Source organism: Astyanax mexicanus, chromosome 23, assembly GCF_023375975.1.
Source record: "Astyanax mexicanus isolate ESR-SI-001 chromosome 23, AstMex3_surface, whole genome shotgun sequence".
NCBI classification, from domain to species: domain Eukaryota; kingdom Metazoa; phylum Chordata; class Actinopteri; order Characiformes; family Acestrorhamphidae; genus Astyanax; species Astyanax mexicanus.
In genome coordinates, this window is record NC_064430.1 from 2,082,470 (window position 1) to 2,097,500 (window position 15,031).

The 15,031-nt window shown below is 37.4% G+C and overlaps 1 protein-coding gene across 6 annotated transcripts in view; it reads left to right on the forward strand.

Annotated features, from left to right (window-relative positions):
* Positions 1–15,031, forward strand: part of mtss1lb (MTSS I-BAR domain containing 2b) — a 131,774-nt gene that overhangs the window by 87,247 nt on the left and 29,496 nt on the right. For all 6 annotated transcript variants that reach the window (XR_007429061.1, XR_007429060.1, XM_022685869.2 and 3 more), the window contains exons 4-8: positions 2,126–2,210; positions 6,080–6,171; positions 6,702–6,776; positions 13,094–13,251; positions 14,441–14,548. Coding sequence is in view for 4 of the 6 variants with exons in the window: in XM_022685869.2 (XP_022541590.2) it covers positions 2,126–2,210; positions 6,080–6,171; positions 6,702–6,776; positions 13,094–13,251; positions 14,441–14,548 (518 nt within the window). In the remaining 2 variants the exon portion in view is untranslated. The remainder of the gene's footprint in view (positions 1–2,125; positions 2,211–6,079; positions 6,172–6,701; positions 6,777–13,093; positions 13,252–14,440; positions 14,549–15,031) is intronic.

Below are 15,031 nucleotides of genomic sequence, written 5' to 3' on the forward strand. Positions count from 1 at the left end.
GTTTCATTGTCCAACCCCTCTATATCCTTAATATGCTTATTGTTATAATAAGAACATTTATCACGATACAATAAAATGTCGATATATTGTACAGCTTTAGTGACAGCAGAGCGAGGCTTGTTATCTGTATTGTGTTGGATGTGTAAATCTCAGAGCGGCTGACCTGTTTAAACTGCAGATCTGTAGTGGGGGGGGGGGGACTTTTATTATATATTACTCTCTGAGTTTAACAAGTGGGAGAGTTGTGTAAACACAGGAGGAGACAATAGCTCCACACACCTTCTATGGAAGAGAGAGATCTCCTTATTCCAAATACTGAGGTCAGAACTTTCCAAACCGAACGACAGAGCGCTGTTAAAAATAGACTGATATATATCACAGGTTTTACTCTCTCTCTCTCTCTCTCGTGTAAATAGCAGCTCTATTTGGACTGCAGGTCGGACTGTGTACATTAGGGGTAAATGGCTGGAGCAAGTGTGTGTGATAAATATTTGAGATTCTTTGTAACAGACAGTGATGAGTGTGCGGCTGTGACATCATTCTATTGTTTTTATTGTGATTTTATACTGATGTTTTTATATTTTTCATGAAAAAATCTTTATATGTTAAGCCTGTTCTGTTTAGCTCTCTTTTTTACCAAATAAAAGTTAAAAGCTATGTTAAAATAGGCCGCAGATACTTAAATAATCCCTCATTTTACATGTACTGTAGAATGTGTAAAACTAACACACCTTGTGGAGGGGTGTGTACATTAGGGGTAAATGGCTGGAGCATGTGTGTGATAAATATTTGAGATTCTTTGTAACAGACAGTGATGAGTGTGCAGCTGTGACATCATTCTATTGTTTTTATCGTGATTTTATACAGATATTTTTGTAGTTTTCATGAAAAAATTCTTATATGTTAAGCCTGCTCTGTTTAGCTATCTTTATTACCAAATAAAAGTTAAAAGCTATGTTAAAATAGGAGGTAAAATCCAGTGTTTTGTTTAGTTTTAGTTCTTAACGTGATCCATTTTTTGAGAATTAGCTGATTTTGCAAGCTAATCTCATCATATTTGTGAATTAAAGAAGCTGCAGTTCCCTGCTTATCCACTAAATGAAACTATGGAGCTGCTGCATGGCTGCAGATGCTTAAATAATCCCTCATTTTACATGTACTGTAGAATGTGTAAAACTAACGCACCTTGTGGAGGGGTGTGTACATTAGGGGTAAATGTCTGGAGCATGTGTGTGATAAATATTTGAGATTCTTTATAACAGACAGTGATGAGTGTGCGGCTGTGACATCATTCTATTGTTTAAATCGTGATTTTGTACAGATGTTTTTATAGTTTTCATGAAAAAATTTAATATGTTAAGCCTGTTCTGAGTCTGGCTCTGTTTGTTGCTTCTTTACCGCATAAAAGTTGAAAGCTACATTCAAATAAGAGGTAAAATCCAGTGTTTAGTTTAGTTTTTCTTTTAGATATTTCTATAATTATCTGATTTTGCAAGTTAATCCAGTCATATTAGCAAATTAAAGAAGCTACATTTACTTGCTTGTCCACTAAATGAAACTATGGAGCTGCTGCATAGCTTCAGATACTTAAATAAACCCCTTATTTTACATGTACTGTAGAATGTGTAAAACTAACGTACCTTGTGGAGGAGTGTGTACATCATTCTTTTGTTTTTATCATGATTTTATACATTTATTTTTTATAGTTTTCATGCACAAATCCAGATATGTTAGGCCTGTTCTCTTTGGCTCTCTTTTTTACCAAGTAAAAGTTGAAAGTTGAAGGTAAAATCTGGTGTTTCGTTTAGTTTTAGTTTTTAACATGACCCATATTTCTTGCTTTTTTTGCCTAGATGTTTGTCACATATCTCACTAATGCAGTTTTTTAGATCTTTTTTGGTCAGATTGTGTGATTTATGCAGTAGAATTGTAGAAACCCATATATCAACATGGGCTACCACAACTATCACTTGGCAACACCTGAACAACCACTCGATACAGCACCTGAGGCTTTGGGGGAGTGGCATGTTTTATAGTGATGCTTTTTTATAGTTTTAGTGCAAAAACCCTTATAAGTCAAACCTGTTCTGATTGGTTCCCTGTTTGTTGCTTGTGTTTCCTGCAGGCGCGACCCGGGACATTGGATCGGCGCTGACCCGGATGTGCATGCGGCACCGCAGCATCGAGTCCAAACTACGCCACTTCACCAAGTACGCAAGTCTTTCATTAAGTTTTGTGTAGAGGTGGAAAAAATACTCAGCTATGTGTCAGTTTTGGCCTGATTTTCACCCAAAATATGCAATTAGGGACTAGATGATATTTCTCTAATTAGCTGATCTTGAAAGCTAAACAGATCATAATTGCGAAATTGAACATGCTGTAGTTCCTTACTCAACCACTAATTTAAACTTCAGAGCTGAGGCATAGAAGCAGACACTCAATTAAACTAGCATTGTACAGTAGAATGTGTAAAACTAACGTACTTCATGGAGGAGGCAGAATAAAGATTTTGAGTGAGTAGCAAGCATCAGAAAACTAACCAGATATCCCTCTTAAGAGTACATCTCTCAGCCTAGTACAGTGAGCATCAGAACACTAACCGGAAACCCCTCTCAAGAGTACATCAAGATCTTAAGAGTCTGGCCTTGTCCTCAATCAATATTGTCAATCGATTGATTGTACTGAAATATGATTACATGACATCTGAAACATGACAGAATGTATTGTGTATTAGATTATATCATCAGGTACAGTATTGAATAGCCAGTTTGCCATATACAGCTTCGGAAAAAATGAAGAGATCACTTCAGTTTCTGAATCAGTTTCTCTGATTTTGCTATTTATAGGTTTATGTTTGAGTAAAATGAACATTGTTGTTTTATTCTATAAACTACAGACAACATTTCTCCTAAATTACAAATAAAAATATTCTCATTTAGAGCATTTATTTACAGAAAATGAGAAATGGCTGAAATAACAAAAAAGATGCAGAACTTTCAGACCTCAAATAATGCAAAGAAAACAAGTTCATATTCATAAAGTTTTAAGAGTTCAGAAATAATCAATATTTGGTGGAATAACCCTGGTTGGTTTTTAATCAGTTTTTTTTTTCATGCATCTTGGCATCATGTTCTCCTCCTCCACCAGTCTTACACACTGCTTTTGGATAACTTTATGCTGCTTTACTCCTGGTGCAAAAAGTCAAGCAGTTCAGTTTGGTGGTTTGACTCCTACATTAGGATGCTCTTTGTGAACTACAGCTCTGCCTTCAACACGGTCATCCCCCACAAACTCACCCACAAGCTGTCCACACTCAGCTTGCACCCCTCCCTCTGCGACTGGCTCCTGGATTTCCTCACTGGCAGGCCCCAGTCTGTAAGGATTGGCAACAGGACTTCAGCCAGCATCACCACCTACACCGGCACCCCACAGGGATGTGTCCTCAGCCCCATCCTTTACACACTGTTTACCCACGACTGTGTCGCCTCACACAAGGACAATATCATCCTGAAGTTCGCTGATGATACCGCGGTGATAGGACGCATCACTGGCGGAGATGAAGCGGCCTACAGGAGTGAGGTGACCAGGCTGGTGTTATGGTGCGAAGACAACAATCTCGCTCTCAACACGGTCAAGACAAAGGAGCTGATAGTGGACATGAGAAAGGGGAGGAGACCTCATCAGCCACTGTTCATCCGGGAACTTGAAGTGGAGAGAGTGAGCAGCTTCAAATACCTGGGCGTCCACATCAGTCAGGACCTCACATGGACAATAAACACAACGCAGCTGGTCAAAAAGGCTCAACAGCGGCTGTACTTTCTGAGGAGAATGAGGAAGTTTGGGATGTCTCCCAAGATCCTCAACAACTTCTACAGCTGTGTGATCGAGAGCCTCCTGACCAGCTGCATCACCGTGTGGTACGGCAGCACGACTGTGGCAGAGCGCAAACGTCTGCAGAGAGTGGTGAAGACTGCCGAGAAGATCATCAGGACTCCACTGCCCTCCCTGCAGAGCATCTACCACCACAGAGTCCACAGGAGAGCTGCATCCATCCTCAAAGACTCCACCCATCCCCAGCATGGACTGTTCACACTTCTGCCCTCAGGCCGGAGGTACAGAAGTGTAAAATGCAAGACCACCAGGTTAAAGAACAGTTTCTTCCCCACGGCCATCAGACTCTTGAACACACCTAAGGAATGACCCTGCGATCAGACTCTTGAACACAACTCAGGAATAACCCTGCACTTTACTTCAACATGTTTACATTGCATCTTTTTTTAATATATATAGTTAATGTCCATAACTGCATTATTTCGCACTTGCACTTTTTTTATACATTTCTTTGCTTAAGTAACTTTTATTTTTTTTATGTCTTTGACAATTAGTTTAATATTTATAACCTTATTGTATTTTTTTGCACTTTTTCTATCTTCTATTTGGCATTCTTGGCGAAGAGCAAAGAAAGAATTTCATTGTACACTGAAACCCGTTTCTGTACTGTACATATGACAATAAACTCTTTGAATCTTGATGGCTTGTGATCATCCATCTTCCTCTTGATTATATTCCAGAGGTTTTTAATTTGGTAAAAAAAGTACCGTAAAACTGGCAACACCCACAGTCTCCAAATTTGATGACACAGGGCAGGGAAACACACACACACACACACACACACACACACACACACACACACCTCATTAGAAGACAGCTGTTGACAATTTTCATTGACAGGCTAATGAATGGAAGCCTCAGTACCTTCAAAGCCCTGCAGTAAACCTCGCACTGCGCCTAACATTCCCCCACATCATCACTAACCTCACACAGCACAGAGAGGATGATGATGATGATTAAGATGATAAAGATGGTAATGATGAAGACGAAGGTTCCTTTAATAACATCAGTATACTCATGTTTCAGTTTGGTTAAGCTTTACTGTAGAGTTACACTGAATAGTGAATATTCAGTAAAATAAATCAAATAAATATTCTGATTTTCAGTCATTTCTAATTGTATTAAGATATTAGGATCTGATTGATGTTGCTATATTGTACATTGTAAGAAAATTAATTATTTGATATTATAATTATTGCACCACTCTTATAATTACTTGTTAGAATTTTTATATGGTATTTTTCTTTCCCCTGTTCTTTACTGAGTGATATTTAATACTATGTATTTTCAAATTGTATTAATTATAAAATGTTAAATAAAATGCTGATCATGAAAAAAAGAAACTCAGGTAAAACTAAAGTAATTTTTCACATAAACTAAGCTGTACATAGATTATTTTGGTGGACAATATATCATACTATAAAAATTATTGCGATATAGGTTTATGTTTGAGTAAAATGAACAGTGTTGTTTTATTCTATAAACTACAGACAACATTTCTCCCAAATTCCAAATAAAAATATTCTCATTTAGAGCATTTATTTACAGAACATGAGAAATGGCTGAAATAACAAAAAAAAAAAAGATGCAGAACTTTTAGAATAACCCTGTTTTTTGTTCAGAGTTTTCATACAGCTCCACCAGTCTTACACACTGCTTTTGGATAACTTCGTTATAAATTCAAGCAGTTCAGTTTGGTGGTTTGATGGCTTGTGATCATCCATCTTCCTCTTGATTATATTCCAGACATTTTTAATTTGGTAAAATTAAAGAAACTCATCATTTTTAAGTGGAATCTTATTTTTTTCCAGAGCTGTATATAGTTTTTTCTTCACCTACTGCAGAATTCCACACTGCGTATATTGAGCCGTAAAGCACTGATTGTCATTTAGCATTTAGATTGTCTAAAATGTTGATCACTGTTATATATGTGAAAAACAAACTTACAAATAAACACATGAATAAACTAAATATATATATATATATATATATATATATATATATATATATATATATATATATATATATATATATATATTAATTCAGTGTTTTGTCATATCACCAAGAGTATTGTTATCGCGAAAATATCTTAAAATATCATGTTACTATTTTAGGACCGTATCGCCCACCCCTAATTATCACTTTATCTCTCTCTCTCTCTCTCTCTCTCTCTCTCTCTTTCTCTCAGTGCTCTGATGGAGAGCCTGATTAACCCCCTTCAGGAGAGAATCGAGGACTGGAAGAAAACGGCCAATCAGCTGGACAAGGACCACGCCAAAGGTTACTCACCATTAACCTCAGATTACAACACATTACAATCTTTAAACATTTAAAATTTCCTCATGAAGTGACGTATCCAGCATAATTGTGTATAATATTCTGTATAATTGTGTATAATTGTGTATAATTGTGTATAGTTGTGTATAATTGTGTATAGCTGTGTATAGTTGTGTGTATGTGTGTATAATTGTGTGTACTTGTGTATAATTGTGTATAATTGTGTATAGTTGTGTATAATTGTGTATAATTGTGTATAATTGTGTATAGTTGTGTATAATTGTGTATAATTGTGTATAGCTGTGTATAATTGTGTATAGTTGTGTATAATTGTGTATAGCTGTGTATAATTGTGTATTATTGTGTATAGTTGTGTATAGTTGTGTATAATTGTGTATAGTTGTGTATAATTGTGTATAGTTGTGTATAATTGTGTATAATTGTGTATAGCTGTGTATAATTGTGTATATATGTGTATAATTGTGTATAATTGTGTATAGCTGTGTATAATTGTGTATATATGTGTGCTGTAGAGTATAAGCGATCTCGCCACGAGATAAAGAAGAAATCTTCAGACACCATGAAGCTCCAGAAGAAAGCCCGGAAAGGTAAGACCTGTTATAACTGTATTATATCCCCTCTATTACAGTACAGGAACTGAAGGATGCAGTTATTTACAGTACAACAATCAGCCATAACATTAAAACCACCTGTCCAGCATAGTTTAGGCTCTTGTTCAATGAAACAAGTGTTCTAAAGTTCTGTTAGTGAGATTAGTGAGCATCCATGGATCACATTAATAATAATGAGCTTTGGTCAACCCAGCCGTGTTAGGCTCTTATTAGAGCACGTTTGTTGGGTACTGTCGCCTACCGTCCTCGTCCAATATCGCTATCACTTTAGCATGTTAGCATGCCGCTTAACGGCTTCTTCCAGCATCGATATCCAGTAATTAATGAAATAAGCCATTCTACCTTTATGGTGATTAGCGCCCTCATCCAGCGTTTCTGCCCTAAAGTTTATTCATTTACTACTGTGTAGCTAGCATCAAAAAGCTAGTTAGCTTCTATTAGTGACTATTTCACTATTGTGGAGTTAGCAAGCTAGCTACAGGCCTCATCCAAATATGCAAAGTTCACAACTGCGCCGCCTACCAGATTCCTTACCATGTGATTAGCATGTGGCTAATGATATTGTCCAACATAGCTAATGCAACATTAGCATGCTGTCTACCAGCTCAGTTAACAGCGGCTATTAGCTTACTACTGTGTTATTCATGGGGCTGGATTCCAGACCTTAACCCAGACGTCTCAAGTCTCCTCAGACTACTCTAAAGTATATCCACGTCTGGTAAATGTGAAAAAATTAAGTCTTGTCCGCTGTACAGTTTGTAATAGTAATTTTAGTAATGCCCACGGGGGACTAAATGATTGCAAAAGGCATGTTGAGGTGACTTAATGTGAAACACAGCTCTGGAAAAATAAGAGAGCACTTTAAAATTATGAGTTTCTTTGATTTTACCAAATTAAAAACCTCTGGAATATAATCAAGAGGAAGATGGATGATCACAAACCATCAAACCACCAAACTGAACTGCTTGAAATTTTGCACCAGGAGTAAAGCAGCATAAAGTTATCCAAAAGCAGTGTGTAAGACTGGTGGAGGAGAACATGATGCCAAGATGTACGAAAACTGATTAAAAACCAACCAGGGTTATTCCACCAAATTATGATTTCTGAACTCTGGGACTCTAAATTTCTGGAAAAAAATAATTTCTGTATCAGTTTCTCTGATTTTGCTATTTATAGGTTTATGTTTGGGTAATGTTTTATTCTAGAAACTACAGACAACATTTCTCCCAAATTCCAAATAAGTATATTGTCATTTAGAGCATTTATTTACAGAAAATGCGAAATGGCCGAAATAACAAAAAAGATGCAGAACTTTCAGACCTCAAATAATGCAAAGAAAAAAAGTTTTAAGAGTTCAAAAATCAATATTTGGTGGAATAATCCTGGTTTTTAATCACAGTTTTGTTTTTATGCATCTTGGCATCATGTTCTCCTCCACCAGTCTTACACACTGCTTTTGGATAACTTTATGCTGCTTTACTCCTGGTGCAAAAAATCAAGCAGTTCAGTTTGGTGGTTTGATGGTTTGTGATCATCCATCTTCCTCTTGATTATATTCCAGAGGTTTTTAAGTTAGTAAAATCATAGAAACTCATCATTTTTAAGTGCTCTCTTATTTTTTTCCTGTGTAGTCATGTACTGTGGGTCTGGTTGCTAGGTAAAAGCGTCAGGAAGAGCTGAATGATCTGTGTTACATAACAGTCCTCAGCCTGCTGGAGGAACTCAAGGACATCACCTCAAGGTGAAATCCAGCGGCACAGATCGGCTCGGCTCGGCACTTCAGGGCCGCTCGATTGACGGCCATGTTTTTTACAGTAGGATCATGTGATCGCACTTCGGCCGTATCCATGGTGACCTCTGATGGAAGGACGTACGAATCTCTGAAGCGTTTGATGCCCGTTTTCGTTAAAGCTCTGGCAGAAAGAGACAGATATACAGCTCCTCTGTTTTAGAGCCATTTAGATGGAGATTTTGTAATGTAATGTCGCCCCCTGGTGGTTGGAGGGTGAAACTGCGCAGCTCTAACGTCATTTGTTGAGCCGTTCCCCTTCACATCTTGGCAGCCAATAATCTGTGCTGTTGAAGAGCGGATGATAAGTTGGTGTGTTACTAGGAAGACTGTGGAAGGATGCAGCAGAGGATGCGAAGTGTGCCTTAATATGTGTATCAGCAATATAATATACACACATATAAAATATGGTAGTTATTTCTGTATGTGTTTCTCTCTGTATACTTTAATATTCTGCTCCTTATTTTCACACTGTTCTTCAAAACTCAGTATTCAGGTGTTTCAGGTGTGATGACTGAGATAATATTGTATTATATTGTTATTTATTGTATTGGTGCATGTATTAGGATAATGTTGTGTTGTACTGTATTTAAAAGTGTAATCTGAAATCAGGTGTATATATAATTTATTATATATGTTATAGTGTATATAGGGGTTTATATAGGGGTATATTGGGTGTATATAGTGGTTTAGTTGGGGTTTGGTTGCTGCAGTGGGTTTTTGCTCTAACCACCCTAAAGCACTTTGGCTGTGAAATGAGCTGTGATGGCTTCTTTATACTAACCCTAACATTCAGCCTTCCCTCTCTCTCTCTCTCTCTCTCTCTCTCATTCTCTCTCTCTCTCCCTCTCTCTCTCTCTCTCTCTCTCATTCTCTCTCTCCCTCCCTCTCTCTCTCTCTCCCTCTCTCTCTCTCCCTCTCTCTCTCTCTCCCTGTATCCCCACTCTCTATATTTTTCTACCTCATTTTCTCTTACTATCTCTTTACTTCTCTTACATCGCTTTTCCCTTACTTTCTCTATCTAAATCTATCTCTATCTCCATATTTTTCTCTCTTTCTCTCTCTCCCTCTCTCGCTACCTCTCTTTCCCTTACCATCTTTCTATATCTCTCTCTACATCTCTTACTGTCTCTCTGTCTATCTACCTCTTTATCTCTCTCTTTCTACATCTCTCTACTTCTCTCTCTCTATGTACATCTCTTTTCTTTATCTATCTCTCACTACATCTTTTTTTACTATCTCTCTCTCTCTACATCTTTCTCTTACTATCTCTTTCTTCCTCTCTCCCCCTTTCTCTCTATATACCTCTTTTCTCTTACTATGTCTCTACCTCTCTGTATTATCTCTCCATCATTATGTCTATACCCGTCTCTATATTTATATACCTCTTACTATTTCTCTCTCTCTCTACCTCTCTTTCTTTTACTATCTCTCTCTACCTTTCTACCTCCATTACTATCTATCTCTCTACCTCTCTTTCTTTTCTCACTATCTCTCTCTACCTCTCTTTCTTTCCTTACTATCTCTCTCTACACCTCTTTCTTTCCTTACTATCTCTCTCTACTTCTCTATCTTTTCTTACTATCTCTCTGTCTACATCTTTCTTTGCTTACTATCTCTCTCTCTACATCTCTTTCTTTCCTAACTATCTCTCTCTCTCTACAACTCTTTCTTTTACTCTCTCTCTACCTCTCTTTCTTTTACTCTCTCTCTACCTCTCTTTCTTTCCTAACTATCTCTCTCTCTCTACAACTCTTTCTTTTACTCTCTACCTCTCTTTCTTTCCTTACTATCTCTCTCTACCTCTCTTTCTTTCCTAACTATCTCTCTCTCTCTACAACTCTTTCTTTTACTCTCTACCTCTCTTTCTTTCCTTACTATCTCTCTCTACCTCTCTTTCTTTCCTTACTATCTCTCTCTACCTCTCTTTCTTTCCTTCCTATCTCTCTCTACCTCTCTTTCTTTCCTTACTATCTCTCTCTACCTCTCTTTCTTTCCTTCCTATCTCTCTCTACCTCTCTTTCTTTCCTTACTATCTCTCTCTCTACAACTCTTTCTTTTACTCTCTCTCTATCTCTCTTTCTTTCCTTCCTATCTCTCTCTACCTCTCTTTATTTCCTTACCATCTCTCTCTACATCTCTTTTTTACTATCTACCTTTCTATTTCCATTCCTATCTCTCCCCCTTTTCTCTCTATCACTATCTACCTCTTTTTCCCTTACTGTCTCTCTTTGTATCTCTCATACCATCCATATCTTTATCCCTGTCTCTATATTCATCTACCTCTTTTTCTCTTACTATTTCTCTCTCCCTTTCTCTATCTCCACCTCATCTCTGTCTTACTCTCTCTCTAAATCCCTTTCTTTTACTATCTATCTATATCTCTCTCTCTCTCTCTCTCTCTCTCTCTCTCTCTCTCTCTCTCTCTCTCTCTCTCTCTCTCTCTCCGTTATCCCTCTGTAGAGCTGCAGGGTAAGTATGGTGTTCCCAGTCCGGCTGCTCCTTCTGAACATCTACATTTTTTAGATTAAAAGTAAAGGAGGTGCATAAAGGGTTCTGATAGACAGTTAAACGCTTTGGTTTGTCGTATTGTAGTTTCCAGAACCCTTTTTGCACTTTTCTCAGAACTATAGTCTCTCTGTCTGCATGTCTACTGCTTCCTTCCTGCCACCTCCAATATGTTGGCACTCTAACAGAGCTAACGCTAACACAGATGCTCGAATGCAAGACCTATTGGGTTGCGTTGCATGACAGCACACTCTATCCTGCTCTCTTTCCCTCCTTTACCCACAATGCATTGGGCCTGGCTTCTGTTTTATTTGCATGAGTAGCTGTGGGATGCTCTTCTCCCAGAATATTAGCATGTTAGCATTATAGCATTGTTTGTGAAGATGTTCTTATTTAATACCATGATGCATCTTCAGTCAGGGATACTACAATGTACAGTTTTGCATGTTTTAACGTGGTTAACAACCTCGTGAGGGGGGTAGGGGGAGTTAATTTTTGCTGTGTTGATAGTAGAGGGCGCTGGGGCTGCTGGGTAGTCCATCACCTGTTTGTGCTCCATTAGTCATGTAGATGCCGGTCAGATAGATGGTAGTGCACTAGAAAAAGTGTGTGTATTAATGTAGAGCTGGGCAATATGATTTATGATATTTACAGATTTACATTTCTCCATTAATTGCATGTGTTAACGAGTTAATTGTTACTTCACCAATTTTAATGCTTAAGAATGTTCTAAAAGCTGTTAATTGGTAATAAATTTATATTAGTTAAAATGTTGTATTGATTTATAATGTCTCAACTAGTGTCAATTAAGAATTAGTTGAGACATTGGGCCCTATTTTAGTGATCTATAGCCGAGGATTCAACTGTGCACCATGCAGCTTGATTTAGGTTGTGGCAGTGTGTCTTCGCTATCATAACAACGGGAAAAGTACACGTAGTGCAGCTTAAAATGCACAAAAGGCATGTACTAATTATCTTAATTAATCATGTGTGTGGTTCATATATTTTAGCACCAATTTTAGTGCTTAAAAATGTTGTAAAAGCTGTTAATTTGTAACAAATCGATCTATTCGTTAAAATGATGTATCAATTTATAAATGAATAGACATTGGGCTCTATTTTAGTGCTTTATAGGTAATTTGCGGCCCGTTTCCTTTTTTGGAGCGGCCCGCGAGGTCTTTTAGAAATAGAATGAAAGTTGGCCCGCTGTTAAGCGGGTTTTTATAATGTGAGATTTAAAGTTAAAGTCATCAACTGTGCACCATGCAGCTTGATTTAGGGTGTGTCAGTGTATCTTTGCTATCATAACAGCAGGAAAAGTACACTTTGCACGGCTTAAAATGCACTTAAGGGATGTACTAATTCTCTTAATTAATCATGGGTGTGTTTTAAGAGCCAGGTGCGCTCTGACTCTGAGTGATGGCTTGCTATTTTAACGGCACAGCTACCTGGACGTGTCCAATAAACGCTTCTCAGCAGAGAAAACTGTGTTGCCAAGATAGCGATGAATGTCTGACTGTTGGTGTCTGTCTAGGTTGTATTCAGTCAGTGGAGCTCCTGTGTTTTCTGTTACCAAGATAAACAAGATAAAACTCCAGAAATGTACCTGAACCCACCTCATTTCCAGAACACCACGCCCATCAGTGTAGATATATTCAGAAGCTCTGCTGCTGTTTAAGTGAAAATAGACTGTTGGCGGGGTGTAAGATTGCAATTAGCATCACAACACACCTTGCACATGGTGTAAAATAGGGCCCATTCTTTTGTAAGTATCAAAAAATAACTTCAGATAAATTTTTCTCATATTGCCCAGCTCTAGTTCTATGTTCGTTGTGTGTTTTAAGAACTAAAATCACATTTATTTCCATTCCAAGTCATTTTAACTCTCTGTTTTGTTTCCTTTTTTGTTTCCTCTTTTTTTATTTAACTTTTACCTAATTTCTCTTCTGTTCTTTCCTCTTATCTCCGGCGCCGTGCGCTCCGTCGCCCCCTGTAGGCCGGGGGGACCTGCAGCCGCAGCTGGACAGTGCTATGCAGGATGTGAATGATATGTATCTGCTGATGGAGGAGACGGAGAAGCAGGCGGTGCGGCGCGCCCTGGTGGAGGAGAGAGGGCGTTTCTGCACCTTCATCAGCTTCCTGCAGCCTGTCGTGGTGAGAAAAGTCTGCATATTCTTTATCAATCAGTTATTCTCTCCTTTATGTTGAGTATTCATTATTAAAAATAATGTTTATATGAGTTTAAATAATATACTATATATCAGGGGTCTGCAATTAAGTTTGGTCGTAGACCAGATATTTTCCAAGCCACTACGTGGCCACAAAAAAAAATCAGAACCCAATTGCACAACAGTTGATCTCAAAGCAGGTAAACCCAATAAGAAATGAAAAAAAAAATGAAGGGTCACAGCCCAATACATTACCGCTACCCCGGCTAGTGAATTGGGACACGACCGGGAAATAAAGGCCCTTACAAGAAGATAGGAAGCCTGAGAACGGACGAAAAAAAATAAGAACGGGCGGAAACTAAAGTCACACAGAGAGAGATAGAGAGACAGGGGAGGAATGTAAACAAAAGCTCACCAGGGAAGCATTTTATTTATTTATTTATTTTACAAATTTTTATTATCGTTCATTATATTTCAAACTAACTCACAGGCCAGATGTTTTATGCTTGTGAGTCACATCTGGCCCACAGGCCACCCATTGCCGACCCCTGCTGTATATCTTTTGGTATAATAGCATTAAGAGAATCTAAGTTGTGTGTGTATATATATATATATATATATATATATATATATATATATATATATATATATATATACATACTTATAAATGTCTTATTATTTGCTTAATAAAGCTTTAATTAGACATTTGTAAATTATTTATTCACTATTATTAGGCTTTATTCTGTGTTATAAGTGTTATTACTGCTTAATTGGCTGTATTATTCTTATAGAGCACTATAAACAGTTATTATAGTTAGCATCCTGTTAAGCAGATTATTAAGTATTAACTATTAGCTAATTCTACATGTTATTATTAGTGTATAATTGGCAGCAGTTTGATCTATGTGAGTTTATCGAGTTAATAAGGGGTTTATAAGTCACTAATAGACCAAGATGTGCACCATATTCTAAAGTGAGGTTCTGTTTGAATTAGCTAATAGTTTATGCTTTATAATCTGCTTAACAGGGTGCTAACTATAATAAACAAATGTCTAATTAAGGCTTTATTAAGCAAATAATAAGACATTAATAAGCGCCTAATTTGTGTTCCTTAAAATAAAGTGTTACTATATATATATATAATGTTTGTGATAACATTCTTTTTGTCCTCTTAGAATGGAGAAATCGCCATGCTGGGAGAGATCACGCATCTCCAGGCCATTATTGATGATCTCACTGTGCTGACCACTGATCCTCATAAACTGCCCCCCGCCAGCGAGCAGGTACTCTCATTACATCACCATACACCCCGGTTTGGGGTCATTCTCTTGGGGTAACTCCATTACAACGACTAATCGACAGTTACCGTAACCCTTTAGGTGCTGTTGTTGTTGAAAGGGAGATTATACCACAATAAATAAGTGAGCAAATGTAATATTTTGTCTATTCTAATGTAGGGCTGCAGCGATTAGTCGATATAATATAATCGTCAATGTCGATTACGTAAATTTGTCGACTACAAATTTAATCGTTAATTTGTAACAGTACAGCATTACACAGCGTGCTGAGGACAGAAGAAACAGTCTGTGTCTCCAAAAGTGCACAAACACAACAGATTACATATTTATTCACTAAATATCAGTTTAAACCACGTTTAAACAACATGTGGACGTTTAAATGCCTTTTAAATCTCATGTTTAGCTGTTTTTCTGTTGTTTTTTAGAGATGGAGGACATGGCAGAAATAATCGTTGACTAATCGACTAA